This window comes from Gossypium arboreum, chromosome 8 (assembly GCF_025698485.1).
Source record: "Gossypium arboreum isolate Shixiya-1 chromosome 8, ASM2569848v2, whole genome shotgun sequence".
NCBI classification, from domain to species: Eukaryota; Viridiplantae; Streptophyta; class Magnoliopsida; order Malvales; family Malvaceae; genus Gossypium; species Gossypium arboreum.
In genome coordinates, this window is record NC_069077.1 from 2150232 (window position 1) to 2165578 (window position 15347).

Genomic DNA, 15347 nt, shown 5'->3' on the forward strand with positions numbered 1-15347 from the left:
CTGTGTAAATCACTTGCAAATTCCATTATTAAACCTTATATCAACAATACTAATAACCTCAATAATTGAATTTAAAATTAAAAAATAAAATGATTTAATTTTTAATTAAAGAATACTAAATTTTTCAAAATTACCTAATATTTTAAAGCTTAAACCCACATCACTATTTCTTTTAGCATTGTAAAAATCTATATATCAATAATGTTTTAGGCTTTTAATAGATCCTATATAAATAGTTTAAAAAATGTTGAAAAATCAAAATAGGAAAGATTCGACTATTTTAATGAGTGACAAAAGGAAAAAAAAAAAAGAAAGATTTTTTCTTTTTGGGAAAGATTTTTTTCTTTTTAGGAATGACCTTTTAAGTTAAATTACATGACTAAATTAGTTGAATATGTTGAAAAAAAAGTTAACTAGTAAAATAGATTTTTATTTTTTTTGTAATTTAAGGAAATAGACTATTTTTTTGAGAGTGTGGACGTATTTTTTTTGTAATTATCGGAAAACACGTTCAGTTAGGTACAGTTCCTCTAACATGTCATTAAAAAAGTTCGTCCAGTTGGACGCGCTTTCACACTCTCTTTAAAAAAAATTCTATTTTTCTTAAATTTTAAAAAAAATTGACCTATTTTACCGATTAATATTTTTAATATGTTTGATTAATTTAGGTACATGCTCATTTTGAAATTTATTTGATTTTTAAGAGTTTAAATAAAAATATTATGTTTAAAAAATAAAATGAGATAAAAAAAATAAAAGTGTTTAAAATCTAATTTGACGTCGGGTTTTAACATTTAAAGTATAGATTAGACTTCACTTTATATTTTTTAATTATGTGTTATATTATTTTATATTTATATATTACGTCATTTATATTGCATGAATACTGAATGTGTAATATTAGAATGTAGCTTTAAAAATTAAATTGTTTATATTCAAAAGTTTAATAAAAATAAATTAAATCATTAAATATTAAATTAAAAATACATAATTTCTTTTGTAAAAAGAAAAAAAAACAGGAAAGAGCCTAATGATTTCGTATTTTATGACTCAAAGCATTGAACTTACTTAACAGAATATTTATATGGGTAAAAGTTTATAATTTTTCTCGGTAATTTATTTTTGACTTTAGGGTAAAAGAAAATAATCTTTCACTGAAAGCTTCATGCAATTCAACCTTTATTGAGAAAATCTAAGTTAACGAAATTCATCGTTGATCAATTTGATCATTAATTAACATTAACGGACATTAACAATACTAGCAAAATCAATTAAAAGTTAATACATGCCATAACAACATATATTTAAAAATTTTAAAATTATATAAAAATTATAAGTCCGAAATGGATTTGGACAAATCAACATCTAAATTTATTTAAATATAAACATATATTTATCTAAAATCTTTCTAAATATGATTTTTAAATATTTTTATAATTAAAAATAGTTTAAAACTCACAATTTTAGATTTTCAAAATTTTAAATTTTATTTGGTGAGAAATTTACCAATTTATAATTTTCTTTAAAATAATACAAATTGAATTTTTTTTTTTTGCGTTTTCCTTTTATTCAATGTTGAGAGTAGAAATAAAAGTTACGGTTTGAACTCATATTAGATTAGTGTTTGATTACTGTTTCATACAAAGACGATTTTGATGTTTATTAAACTTAATAAAATATAATATTCTATAATTTTCTTAATCCATGAGTTCTCCCAGATTTTTAGCGTGTTTTTAAAACTCGCGTAAAATTTAATATTCGTGTTTTTGGTTGGTAGTCATATAATATTCTTGTCTTTATTGCCAACTGCTTTTTTTGTTTTCCTTATTTATGCATTACATCATTTTAAGAGCAAGCAAACAAAATTTTTAGATAAAAAACTAAAATTTATAGTTTTTTTATTATCAAAACTCATAACATATATTATTTTAGAGATATTTTAATTTCTTCATATAAAATTTAGAAAAATAATTACATGTAATAAAATTTGAATTACAAATATCAGGTTTTAACTTTACTATTTTAACAAAACTACATTTGGTCACTAATTTTTTATAAATATGTTATATAAAATTTGCATCCACATTTTAGTTAGAATAATTGTATTTATAACATTTACAAAAATCACAAATAAAATTAAAAAAATTCATATATTTACACATTATATTAAAAAATTAAAAGAATAGTTATCGATGGAGTATTAATTCGATTGGCATAAACATTGTTATTAATATAGGGGGATGTGAGTTCGAGTTAGAGGTGTGCATGGGCCGGGCCACCCGGCCCGCTCGAAATATGGGAGAGTTTGGGTAAAAATATATGCCTGAAAAATGGGCTTGGGCAAAAAAATATGGCCCGTTTTAAAAACAGGCCGGGCCTCGGGTAAGACATTTTTAGATCGGGCCCGGCCCAAATTCACTACATGACAAAAAATCTTTTTTTAATATTATTTTCTTATTGCTTTCTTTCTATTTTGCTACTATTTTACTATTATGTTGCTACTATTTTGTTGTTATTGTCTGGATATTGTATAAAACTTATTTTATTGTTAATTTTTTATTATTTTAAAGATATTTGTTAATTTTGTTATTATTTTAGAAACATTTACTTGTTAAGTTGCATCTATTTTAGTGTTATTTAAGTATACATATTTTTTAAAATTTATTTTCAATTTGTTGAGAAATATTTATTTGATGTTTTTAGTATTTTTGATGGTTTATATATATTTTAAAATAATATAAAAATTAATATGGGCTAATGAATTCGGGCCCAAATTTTAACATTTTTATTCGGTGGGCTTGGGCAAAATTTTAGGCCCATTTTTGGGCCGGAACTGAGCCTAGCAAATGGACCTAAATTTTAGTTGGGACCGGCCCGAACCCGGCCCGGCCCGTCCCATGCACACCTCTAGTTCGAATGCACTGAAACGCATTATCCTTTTATTTATGGGTTGAAGAGTGGTATGCTAAAAAGAATAGATATGATCAAAATTTATAATTAAATTATTAAAAATAGTTAAAATATGTTAGATATTAAAATTTAAATTCTGAAGAATATATGGATCTATGATATATTTTAACCAAAAATAATTTATGACACATGGATGATATGGATAAAAATATTTATAAAAATAAAACGATTTGAATATGTGTTGAGATTTTTAAGGTTTAAATAAAATCTTATGGATTTTATATAAAAATATAAAAAGTATTTATTATTTTATAGAAAAGAATTTTAATCTTTGAAATTAAATTAGTGTTGATTATCCTGCAACCAAAGGGCCCATTGGAAAAGTAACAACATACAAACAAAGTACAAAGCAACAAATATTTACCCACCATTTTCAATTTAATAATAAAAGAATATAAAAAATTATCACCCTATTCAAAAACCATAGGTTTTTAGTAGGTTTAGTAGTACTCACTGAAATTGAATGGAGTTTTGTCACTTTTGTCATCCCTAATTGAAAAAAAAATTACAAATTATACAAAGCAGCAGCAGCCATTGAAAAGAGCAAAAAGAAAAAAAAAAAAAAAAAACTCTACTCTCTGGTTTTTGCTTGAAGTGGTGATTATTTGTGGTAACTATTGAGAACTGATACTAATGGCGGCTTTCTCAGCCACGATCTCTGATTCTTCACGCTTTCTTTCATCTACCTCATTGCCTAAACGGAAGATCTCTGCTCCTTCTCAATGTCGTTCCTTTTCGCTTTCAAAGCCTTTTCCGCTTTCCAGGTTATTATCGTTTTTATCCGCTTTGTTTCTGTATTTAGTTGTTGCGGTAAACTCTGTTTGATTTCTGTTTGGTTCTGAGGAAATGATGGTTAATATTTGGATAAATGAATAGATGTAACGCGTTATTTGTTTGTTTATTGTTTTTCTGCCATTTTTAAGCTCGTTTGAAGTGTTTTATTTTGTTTTTTCAGTGTTTTTTGTTTCGTGGAGGTAGAATCAATTTGGTTTTTGTTTCGATTATGCTTAGATAGATGTGTTAGCTTAGATTTCGAGGAGATTGGAATTGGATTGCGGTTGTGTACTGGTGCTTAGATTGCTGTGCTCCTAAATTTTGACTTAATTTGTTTGTTATTTTAGAGCCAAAAAGCAAAGGGAAAAAAGAAGTGTTGATTGTAGTTTTTTGTCTAATTTTTATGAATAACAACATGCTTTAGCTCATAAGATTATGCTCTTGTTTCTGAGCAAGTCTTAATGTCTTAAAGCTTCTTGTATATGTAACATTGGTTTGTTATTTGTTAATGCGTTAGTGTTAGAGAAAATTCCACCTTGACTCGTTGATTATTTAAATTAGCAATGCTTTAGTGTTTGATCAAATTCCACCTTGATTCGTGACTAATTTTTGTGCCTATTGCCTTGGTTTAGAGTCTACATTATGCTTTGGACAACTTTGGTGGAAGTCCTGCTGATATAGGCCTAGGATATTGGTGAGCTGAATGCTCAAATATGTATCCATACAACCAATTCAAACAACATAGGCCTAGGCTAATCGCTTTTTGAAAATTTGGACCCTCATTGTCTTTCTCACGAAGATATCAATTTAAACTCTTAAGTAGCTCAATAGATGAAGGGTCTGGGTAATTTTTGTGGGGTTGTCATCAAATAACCTGTCCTTTGATATTCTAGTTGGCTTTTCTGTTATTTCATTTTAATAAAGCACTAAAGGGTTTCTCTTGTTATCTATGTTCCAGATCAAATATCGGTTCTCGGTTGGGAAGAAGGAAGTCACTGAATATCTTTGTCCAGGCTTCAGTATCAGGTTTGTTTTACATGTTATAGTCCTCTTTCATGTTTTTAATAACAAATTTTGGATTTATCTTCACATCTTTACTCTTGAAGTTTGTTTCATTGTTCTCTCTTGTACCTATCATCGATGGTTATGCAATTTATATAAGATGATCATCTATGGATTGTATTTGTTGTGTAATGTAATTTATTTTTATGTTTATGTAAATGGTTATTGAATCTCCTCTTTCATTGATTTAGGAGCTAGGCTTTACTAAAATAATCTCAATGGTAATTAGTTAATTAGTACAACAGACATGATTTTACAGTGTTGACCATTGAACTTTTTTTTTTTTTTTTACCTTGATCAACCTTGGTAATGCATTTACATTTACTAGGTATAATTTCCTTTAGAGAGAGACCTGGATCTAATTTTGGTTACAAAATGTAAAGAGTACAAAGAAGATAAAAGAAAAGGAAGGAAATGATGATGGTTTGATTAGTTTTTTAATTGATTTTTGTAATATTGTTGCCATATCAGCTCAAATTTTCTCTCATCAACACCTTAATAATTAAAACACATAAGCTGAATCTGTGGTTTTAGATTGACACTGTATGCAATTTTTTTCAATTCATCTGCAATTAAATGTTTTGAGACTACATTTCACAAATGAAACTACATGGATTGATTTTAATATATTCTTTGAGCTAGCACAATGGCTAATTCTTGATTTCAACCAATAGAAAATATCTGCAACGAATTAACATTGTAATTTATTTTGGCCTGATATATATGATTAGGTGCATTGTATATTAGCTTAATCAAATAGTTTGTAGGTTATTTAGTTCTGGTTATTGACATTTAAAAGTTACATCTTATTTTCCCTCTCACTTACAGATATCTCAGTGGAGAAATCGATGGATAAAGTGCATCTTCCCAAGGGAGACATGTGGGCCGTCCATAAGTTTGGTGGCACTTGTGTTGGGACCTCCCAGAGGATCAAGAATGTTGCAGATATAATTATTAGTGATGATTCAGAAAGAAAGTTGGTAGTGGTATCGGCCATGTCTAAGGTGACAGATATGATGTATGACCTTATCAACAAGGCACAATCTCGAGATGATTCCTACATCTCTGCATTGGACTCTGTCTTAGAAAAACATAATTCCACAGCACTTGATTTGCTTGAAGGAGATGATCTTGCTAGTTTCTTATCTCAACTGCATCATGATATTAGTAACCTCAAAGCGATGCTACGTGCAATATATATAGGTAGTAGAGCTCTTTCTCTCTCCCCGATCTCAACTAGCAACATTCCTGAGTTTAATTAGTCAAATAATTGTGTTAAGTTCATTTTCAAGTTTGGGTTCTGGATCTTCATTGTTGTTTAATTACTTTTATTCAAGTTTTCCATTACTATAGTTTGGCCTTTTGACAGGCTTGTGGTATTTTGTTTGTTTCTCCTTTTATAGTATGATTAATACTTCTAAAGGGGTATTTCATGTTATGTAAACTTACATGCTTATCTTTTCCTTCTTTTCAGCTGGTCATGTCACGGAATCTTTCTCAGACTTTGTTGTTGGGCATGGGGAGTTATGGTCTGCTCAAATGTTATCTTATGTTGTTAGAAAGGTATGTGGTTTTTTTGCTAATTAAAACTTTTGGTGACATTATCTGATGAATTATGAAATGAATTTTGGTGCAGAATGGGCTAGATTGCAAATGGATGGATACAAGGGAGGTCCTTATTGTAAACCCCACTAGCTCAAATCAGGTTGATCCTGATTTCTTGGAATCAGAAAAAAGACTTGAAAAATGGTTTTCACAGAATCCATCTGAGATAATAATTGCCACTGGTTTCATTGCCAGTACACCTCAGAATATTCCTACAACTTTAAAGAGGGATGGAAGTGACTTCTCTGCTGCCATAATGGGCGCTCTATTTAGAGCTCGCCAAGTTACAATATGGACAGATGTTGATGGTGTGTATAGTGCAGACCCTCGAAAAGGTTGGCTCTTGGCCATTCATCTTCATTCAGTCTCATTAACATTCATCTTTTGGCATTGTCTATAGAGAATGGTTTAGTGCTTATTTGTTTTGAAGTGGTTCGCTGTCTGTGATTTCTTTTATTTCCTACTCAAAAAAAAACTTTAAATCTAAAATCTATAATAGAAGGTGCTTGAGGTGCCAAGCATTGTTGTGTCAGTAACACTTTACTTTTTAGTTTTTTTTGGTAATTTTGTTTCATTTTTTCCCCTTAAAAAATATAAAACACCTCAATATTCAGAACACATCCGCATCAGTTCTTGTAATCCTGCTTGTACACTTGTCTCAAGCAACAATACTTTCTTCATTTCTTTTTCCTTTCATAAATTTCAAGGTTCCAACCACAGCTTCTATTTCCTTATTTTCTCTGCTAAAGTCCCCCAAAAATTTTGGGTCCTGTCTGCAAGACAAACCGCAGCACATGTTTTTCTTTCATCTAAAATTTTATAAAATATTGATTTAGACTTCAATGAAAGAGGTTAGATGTGCTCCCAAATTAATGCTGTCAACGATTCCTTACATTTATTTTTTCCCTTTAAAGATGATATCGTTGTGAGGTTTGACTTTAATGATAATGAATAACTTTTCTCCTGCAGTTAGTGAAGCTGTGATATTAACAAAATTGTCTTATCAAGAGGCATGGGAAATGGTAGGCTCCATGTCTTCTTCTATACCTGTTGAACTTTCTCAACTTTCTAGATATATTTCTAAGATAAGTTAATGTAATCATGCAGTCATATTTTGGGGCAAATGTTTTGCATCCTCGCACCATTATACCTGTGATGCGATATGATATTCCAATTGTAATAAGGAATATTTTCAATCTTTCTGCTCCTGGAACAACAATCTGCCGTTCTGCAAGTGCAGATGTAGATGGTCAGAACCTAGATTCTCCAGTCAAGGGGTTTGCAACTATTGATAATCTGGCACTAGTAAATGTTGAAGGGTATGTTCTCTCATATGATTTCTGCATATATTTGGTTATGTTTTGCTGTACTATTTCATCTTCATCATATTTATGCTGCACCTGTGATTTTCTTTTGGTAGAACTGGAATGGCTGGTGTTCCTGGTACAGCTAGTGCCATTTTTAGTGCTGTGAAGGATGTGGGAGCTAATGTTATTATGATATCCCAGGTGCCTACACTACATTCTCTTATCCCAGCTATTCTTGATATGCATGGGGTGCTTATTTCTTGATATTGGTGCAGGCTAGTAGTGAGCATTCTGTCTGCTTTGCTGTGCCTGAGAAGGAGGTAAAAGCTGTTGCTGAGGCTTTGGAGTCTAGATTCCGCCAAGCTTTGGATGCTGGACGTCTTTCACAGGTGCTTTTTTCAGTTTAAACATGCATATGGACTTGCTTATCAGAAAAGCATAATTGATGCAGTGGAAATGCAATAAAACTAGAGGGGAAATAGAAGACAGAAGCAAAAGGGAGATTTTGACAGAGAACTAGGGGAGAAAACTGGCAAATATCAATGGAGAGAAATCTCAATATTCAATATCACAATATCTCGAATATTAATCATCCAAAATCTAGTTAAAACTAAAGTAACATAGGTATTTATAACTAAATTCGAAACCCTGATAAAACGCAAATATCAGATATGACTCCAAAACCTGAAAGACTTGGGGCATACCGTGAAATACTAATTAATATTAAATACCGAATGTTCTAAAATATTGATAAAAGTTACAATTAAACCCCTAAAATATAATAAGAAATGAAGTCTTAGAAAATTTGTTCTCTCAACTAGCATATCTACATCTACCGTCTATGGCAGCCTATTGTTATTTTGGTTTGTTTGAGCTGTTACACTTTTAATGATTCAAGAAAACTCTGATTTCCTAGCTTTCATTTGGGTTTATCTAGGTCTTGGGACTCTGGCATTATAATTTGAATAATGGAAACTAAATTTATGCTAGTTCAAAACTCACTTTGTAGGTTGAATTCAGAGCATGCATAGCATGCATACCAATAAGTGTATTTGACATCTTAATACTTCTAATATAAGCTATCTTCGTCTTGGGATTCTGGTGCTATAATTTGAATAATGGAAACTAAATTTATACTAGTTTAAAGCTCACTTTGTAGGTTGAATTCAGAGCATGCATACCAATAAGTGTATTTGAAATCTTAACTAATATAAGCTATCTCCGTGTTTGCTATTCTGGACATTATCTAGCATGTTGCAGCATCAGGATCAATTATAAGTTGTTAACCTGTGTATCAATATTGTCCTCATGGGTTAAATTCTGTTTACTATCTCAATTCAAAATCTGTTATTGGCTGCTTTTTTTTATTTGGAGGAGGAACTTAATATTTATTTTGTGGTTATGGTGTTCATATTCAGTTACATTTATGCTACATTAGCATGGTCCTATTTGTTGTCTCAGGTTGCGGTCATTCCTAACTGTAGCATATTAGCAGCAGTTGGCCAGAAAATGGCTAGCACTCCTGGAGTCAGTGCTACTCTTTTCAATGCTCTGGCAAAGGTAGAAGGTTCCATATATACCCTTTCAGACAAATATTTTGCTTTTTGCTATGTTTATATGATATTCGTGTTGGCACTTACTATTTTCCCCTTTTTTCCATCTCATAATACAGGCTAATATTAACATTCGTGCTATAGCTCAAGGTTGTTCTGAGTACAATATCACAGTGGTTCTCAAGCGTGAAGATTGTATACGGGCTTTAAGAGCTGTGCATTCAAGGTTTTATCTTTCAAGGACGACCATAGCAATGGGGATCATTGGACCTGGATTGATTGGTGCGACATTACTCGACCAGTTGAGGGATCAGGTGTAGTATCAGAGGAAGTATTATTTATTTATTGTTTTTTTCCTCTGTTGCTAACAAATAATTTATTATTTATTTGGACATGGAATAATTTATTTTATTACTTTTTTCTCTTCTATAAACACATTGCATGAGTAAATTAAAAGTTGCAGTAAGATGTGCAACTCATTTATTCTACTTGATAACCATATTATTTCACATTTTTTCTATAGAGGTTAATCTTTGTGTTTAACCTTTGCAAATATTATTGTGATTGATCTGTCATTTTGTAAAATAGGGATGTAATTGAGTTGAGTCAGTCACAAGTTACTCAACTGACTTGCCAGTTGCTCTTACTTGAGTTGGCTTCTATCAGCAGTGAGTTACTGGAGTAGCTTGCATATAAAGTGTAGCTTGAGTATGAGAAATGAAATGCAATCAAGCCTTAGGCAAGTTAGTTTGTCTATTTTCATATACATCCATGTAAAAGTGGGCATTCCTTGCCCAGCAAAATTCAGTCAATTTTTTACCTAGGCAGCCGTGGGTCTGCTCCGGTGACAGCAATATTGATTAAGGATGAAATGTTGCTCACTTCTGATCTTATTGAACCTGAATGAATGGTTGAATTGCTTTTTGCAGGCAGCAGTCCTCAAGGAAGAATTTAACATTGATTTGCGTGTTATGGGGATTACTGGTTCGAGGACAATGCTCTTAAGTGAAGTGTAAGTCTTGAGCATTCACAGAAATAGTCCTATGTTCAGATATGTTTTTAAAATCTTATTTAAGAAGAAATCATCTTGTTTGCTCTTGTAATGGGATAAAATTTAAAAATATTTAGAACTGATATAACCATTGTATAAAGCTTATGGGTACTGTGTTCTTTCTGTTCTTAGTTTCTGTTTGAAATAAACTAGTTCCACTAAACGTTCTGGAATTGTCTCTTTTCCATTGGTTTGAAGAATATTAAATTATTGATGGAAATGAATCCAACAAAAATATGGTTTTCATTTGTTTTTTGAAAAACATTCTTTGGTGTGATTTGGGTATTGCATTGAAGTAGAAATAATTTCTTCAGATCAAATGCTAAATTTTAAAGAGCCCATTTCTTATTAATTTGCACTATGATAAGCCTGTATGCCACCTTTGACCTATAATTGCTGGTTTGGCTTGTGAAGGATATAATTGGGTTTGTCTTTAAGTATTTCTTGTGAATATGGAGAGACTTCTTGGAAGCTTAGAGAAAGCCTAAAATTAAGCATTTAAGTTGACGTGTGTGCTCTATTGTTTAAAGTTTCTATTGCTTTAGTGTGACTTTCAAGGTGATCTATTTCTTTCTTCTTGCCTTATTAATTTTATTAGTTTAATTACCTTTCTGTCTTCTTGCCTTCCCTCTTTCTTTTGCATCTTTTTTTTTTTGAATTTTTTAATTCTGTCATTTGTATTACAAACCATAGTATACCTCCTTTTACATGTATGCAAAATTATGAATTTACCATGTCATAGTTAATGGCCCTTGTGTTGATTTTCTGTTTTTGTGGTTTCTCATTTATACTTTCTTTTCTTTTCTTTCAATCTTGTGTTTTACAGCAATAATCTCCCATCATTGTAATTGTAATTTAGATGCATTTCTACTGTGTTTTCTCCTTTAATTTGACTGTTTGGCATGTGTTGATGAACTGTTTTTATAATTTAGAAGTATTTGTTTTGACTTATCTTGCCTTTGATTGCATGTTTTTTTGTTCTGAATTATGTTCCTATGATTGACTCGTCCATATGTTATAGTGGTCTCGACTTGTCAAGATGGAGAGAACTTCTGAAGCAGAAAGGACAAGTTGCTGATTTAGAAAAATTTACTCAACACGTGCATGGAAACCATTTTATTCCAAATACTGTTTTGGTAGATTGTACGGCGGACTCTAATGTTGCAAGCTGTTACCATGACTGGTTGCGTAAAGGGATTCATGTGATCACTCCAAACAAAAAGGCCAATTCAGGACCACTTGATAAGGTAATATCAATTTTGGCTACTAGAACTTGTAAGAGTTCAAACTTGATTTTTTTCGTTGTTATCTTAAATATATAGATCACTGCTATCTTCCATTAATTCATTAGTGGCTTATCCTCACTGAAAGGTTATTTGGATGACATTTATGTTTTGGTATTGAATTTCGTTTCTAATGTTATATTAAAAACGGTTATCTTAGTGATTTAGCTTTGTGCAATTTGTTTTTGCCGAAACTTTGTGATTGCATCTCTGATTACTTCTCTATTTATATTTTGTTTTACTGGATTTGTCTCTCTGCTTTGTTGATATGCTCTTTGTGTGAAACACAGTACCTAAAGTTGAGAGCTCTTCAACGGCAATCCTACACACATTACTTCTATGAAGCAACTGTAGGAGCAGGTCTTCCAATTATTAGCACTTTACGAGGCCTCCTTGAAACCGGGGACAGAATATTGCGCATTGAGGGCATTTTTAGGTGAGTCATGTTTTCTGTTAAAATTAAAATTTAGTCTCCTAATGTACATTGTTTGACATGCTTTAATATTATTAACTGCAGTGGCACTTTGAGCTATATTTTCAACAACTTCACCGGTAATAAAACCTTCAGTGAGGTGGTGGCAGAGGCAAAAGCAGCAGGTTTTACTGAACCAGATCCTAGGGATGATCTGTCTGGAACTGATGTTGCAAGAAAGGTAAGTGGTCACTTTTTCTTTTGTTCCTTTGGTTAAATAAGTAAGTTAAGGCTGTATTATTTTTCTACATGTTGGCACTTACCAAATTGTGTCATAGAGGTGGCAGTTGGGAGAGGTGGCAATTGGGAGGGTAGGACTATATGGGGTCAAGTAAAATTGGGGTTATTTTGAGTTTCAATCACTTTACACTCTGGTCATTTTGAGTTCAGGTTCAGATTGTTGACTTTTAAAATCCAGTCAGGTTAGATATGGGGGGTCATTCAGATCTTGTCTGGTTTTATCATCCCAAATTAAGTTACTTACGGACAAATGTTAATTGGTGGTATGCTTCCAGTTTCGATATCATAGAGATAATCCAGAAAAAAGAATCAATGGATTATATAAAATGACTGAAGAAGTCATTTATGAATTTTCGTTGATTGGGTAGTTGATATCAATCTTTATTACACTAGTTACTAATTATATAATGGTTAAAATATGTCATCAGTCCCTGTAATATTCTTACATTTGAAATTTAGTCCCTATACATTTATTTTTAGGAATTTAGTCTTACTTTCCATTTTTTGTTAAATTTGTTGATGTGACATTTTGAAATAAAAAATTCTCACTTGGTGGGCCATGGAACTAAAAAAATAATGTTGTAATGTACCTAAATTTAACAAAATAATTTTAGCAGAATTAACAATTGGACTTGAGTTTTGAAATCTGAGAAGTAGAGGGATTGAATTCCTAGAAATAAAAGTACATGAACTAAGTTCTAAATTTATAAAGAGTACAAGGACTAATGTTATATTTTAACCTTCTATAATTTACCACTTAATAGCTAGATTCATCATGACTTAGGAAATGTTAGAAGTGGTGTTGTTAATTAACTTCTCGAATGCTAGTATTCTTTCGATAGTTTTTAAAAAAAAATGCCACTTGAATATAGGTATAAAAATTGTTCGTTATAAATTAAATTAAAACTATGCTTTTTGTGTACAAAAATACATAATTATTGTAATACAAGAGTGACAAAAGATTTAAAAAAATATATTAACAGACTAATAATAGTATCATTTCTTTTTTTCATTTTCTAGTTGCTCTGCTTTATGCTCCCTGCAATCAGATGAGATTCAGATCATATATCTATTTGCATTTTGTAGGTGATAATTCTTGCCAGAGAATCTGGCTTGAAGTTGGAACTTTCTGATATACCTGTTCAGACTCTGGTTCCGGAACCACTACGTGTAAGGGTTATTTTTGTGTTATTATGCTTGGAAAAGGAAACGATTTCGTTTTTGAAAAGATGTGACACTTTTATTTGCCTTTGCAGGCGACTGCATCTGCTGAAGAGTTTATGAAGCAATTACCTGAGTTTGACAAAGACTTGGCTAAGGAGAGACAGGATGCTGAGGAATCAGGGGAAGTGAGTATTTGGTTTTTGTTCCTTCTTTTTTCCTTATTTCTACTTGTATATTAAAACTAAAACAAACTCTAAAACCATACCCGTAATTGCGGATAAAACTCAAAAAACAATAGTAGGGCATGCTTTGAGATGTGCCTTGATGCAAGGTGACAAGGAATTTGTATTTTAAATAGGTGCCGCCGTGCCAGTGCCTTGAGGGTAATATCTTTTTTTATTTTCAAAGTTAATCAAATATTGCATGTGTACGAAAGAATTGCTTCTTTGAGTCAGATTGCATATTGTCCCCTCTACTAAAAAAATAGGCAAATTAATCTCTGTACATTAGATCAAAGAGCAAAGTGGTCTTTCGACTAAAAATTTCATCTCTTTCTACGGTTTAAAATTGGCTTCTATATGGTAGCATGACGTACATGTAACACGCCACGTGTCATTGTCTAATTATGCCGGCAGGCACGCCAGTTTTTAACATTACAAATAGATGAAATTTTTAATAGAAAGGATTAAATTGCTTTTTGATCTAATTTATAGAGATTAATTTCTGCAATTTTTAAGTAGAGGGGACAAAATGTGATTTTGACACCTATTATAGGAGCCTCTATGGTACTTTTACTGCAAGAAGGGGGTGAAAGCGAATGTAGTGAGGTACAAAAGCAATTAATTTTATATTTCAACGATCACCTTTCTTAAAATTTGTTTTGAAATTTCTTCAAGGTTGATATTGACTTCTGTTATGTTCGCGTTTACTTGCGTGCGTGTAATGTTGAAATACCTCTGTAGGTTATGACGAATCATTCTTTGGCAGGTCCTAAGATATGTCGGTGTAGTGGATGCCATTAACCAAAAGGGAGTTGTGGAGCTACGAAGATACAGCAAAAGTCACCCATTTGCTCAACTCTCAGGATCCGACAACATCATAGCTTTCACAACTAAGAGGTACAAGGAGCAGCCACTGATAGTCCGTGGTCCAGGTGCTGGTGCCCAAGTAACAGCCGGTGGAATATTCAGTGACATTTTGCGGCTTGCTTCATACCTCGGGGCTCCATCTTAGGCAACATCAAACACTCCGGTTTTGGGCACTCTTTGGTCTTTCAGACTCGAATCGAGTGTTGTATTAGTGTTTATACTCTCGTTTTACATATCTTGAAAAGCTTTAAGTTTTTATTTAAGGGATTTGTGGACTGAAATAGTGATTAGATTAGTCCAAGCAATGATGCTTTTCTTCTAATTAAAGGAAGTCACCCATGTTTATAAAGAATGAAACAGGTCCTTCGAATTATGGAATGGAAATACAACCCCTGCTTGGTCCTTTGCCTGGCACTTGGAATTCAAACCCCGGAAAAAGGGGAAGGTTCTGCAACTGGTACTGGATAAGGTGAAAATCTTTCCACTGGCTGTCTTGGAGAGGTCCGTGCTTTCTAAATCTTTCCACTGGCTGTCTTGGAGATCAATCAAATAATAATTTTGATTTAATATGTAATGTGTTGCATCAATTTTGATTCACTGTAGTTTTTTATGCCTACTTGATATTATTTTATGTTTACTCAAATAACTATATTTTTGAAAATAGTTGATATTTTTAAGAAAATTATTAAGTGAATTGAAATCTTTCTTGCAAATAGTTGATATTTCTTGCAAATAAGGTAATAACAAACTATTAGTAAGGTCCTTACAATTTCAAAAG

General features: G+C 31.7%; 1 protein-coding gene across 1 annotated transcript; it reads left to right on the forward strand.

Moving 5' to 3' along the window:
• Positions 1–3332: 3332 nt before the first annotated feature.
• LOC108469815 (bifunctional aspartokinase/homoserine dehydrogenase 2, chloroplastic-like) lies at positions 3333–15269 on the forward strand. The gene is made up of 18 exons (XM_017770870.2): positions 3333–3734; positions 4703–4770; positions 5635–6009; positions 6281–6369; positions 6443–6746; positions 7381–7433; positions 7519–7730; positions 7832–7919; positions 7994–8107; positions 9180–9278; positions 9391–9585; positions 10201–10283; positions 11344–11569; positions 11896–12041; positions 12123–12258; positions 13404–13487; positions 13574–13666; positions 14469–15269. Exons 1-18 carry the CDS (start codon positions 3604–3606, stop codon positions 14712–14714), a joined length of 2742 nt encoding a protein of 913 aa, XP_017626359.1. The 5' UTR covers positions 3333–3603; the 3' UTR covers positions 14715–15269.
• Positions 15270–15347: the final 78 nt, after the last annotated feature.

Excerpts from the sequence above, each read along its gene's own strand:
- LOC108469815 (XM_017770870.2), top strand. The coding sequence starts at position 3,604 with ATGGCGGCTTTCTCAGCCACGATCTCTGATTCTTCACGCTTTCTTTCA. Across the intron at positions 6,370-6,442 it reads TATCTTATGTTGTTAGAAAG|AATGGGCTAGATTGCAAATG; the intron begins GTATGTGGTTTT and ends ATTTTGGTGCAG. Across the intron at positions 8,108-9,179 it reads ATGCTGGACGTCTTTCACAG|GTTGCGGTCATTCCTAACTG; the intron begins GTGCTTTTTTCA and ends TTGTTGTCTCAG.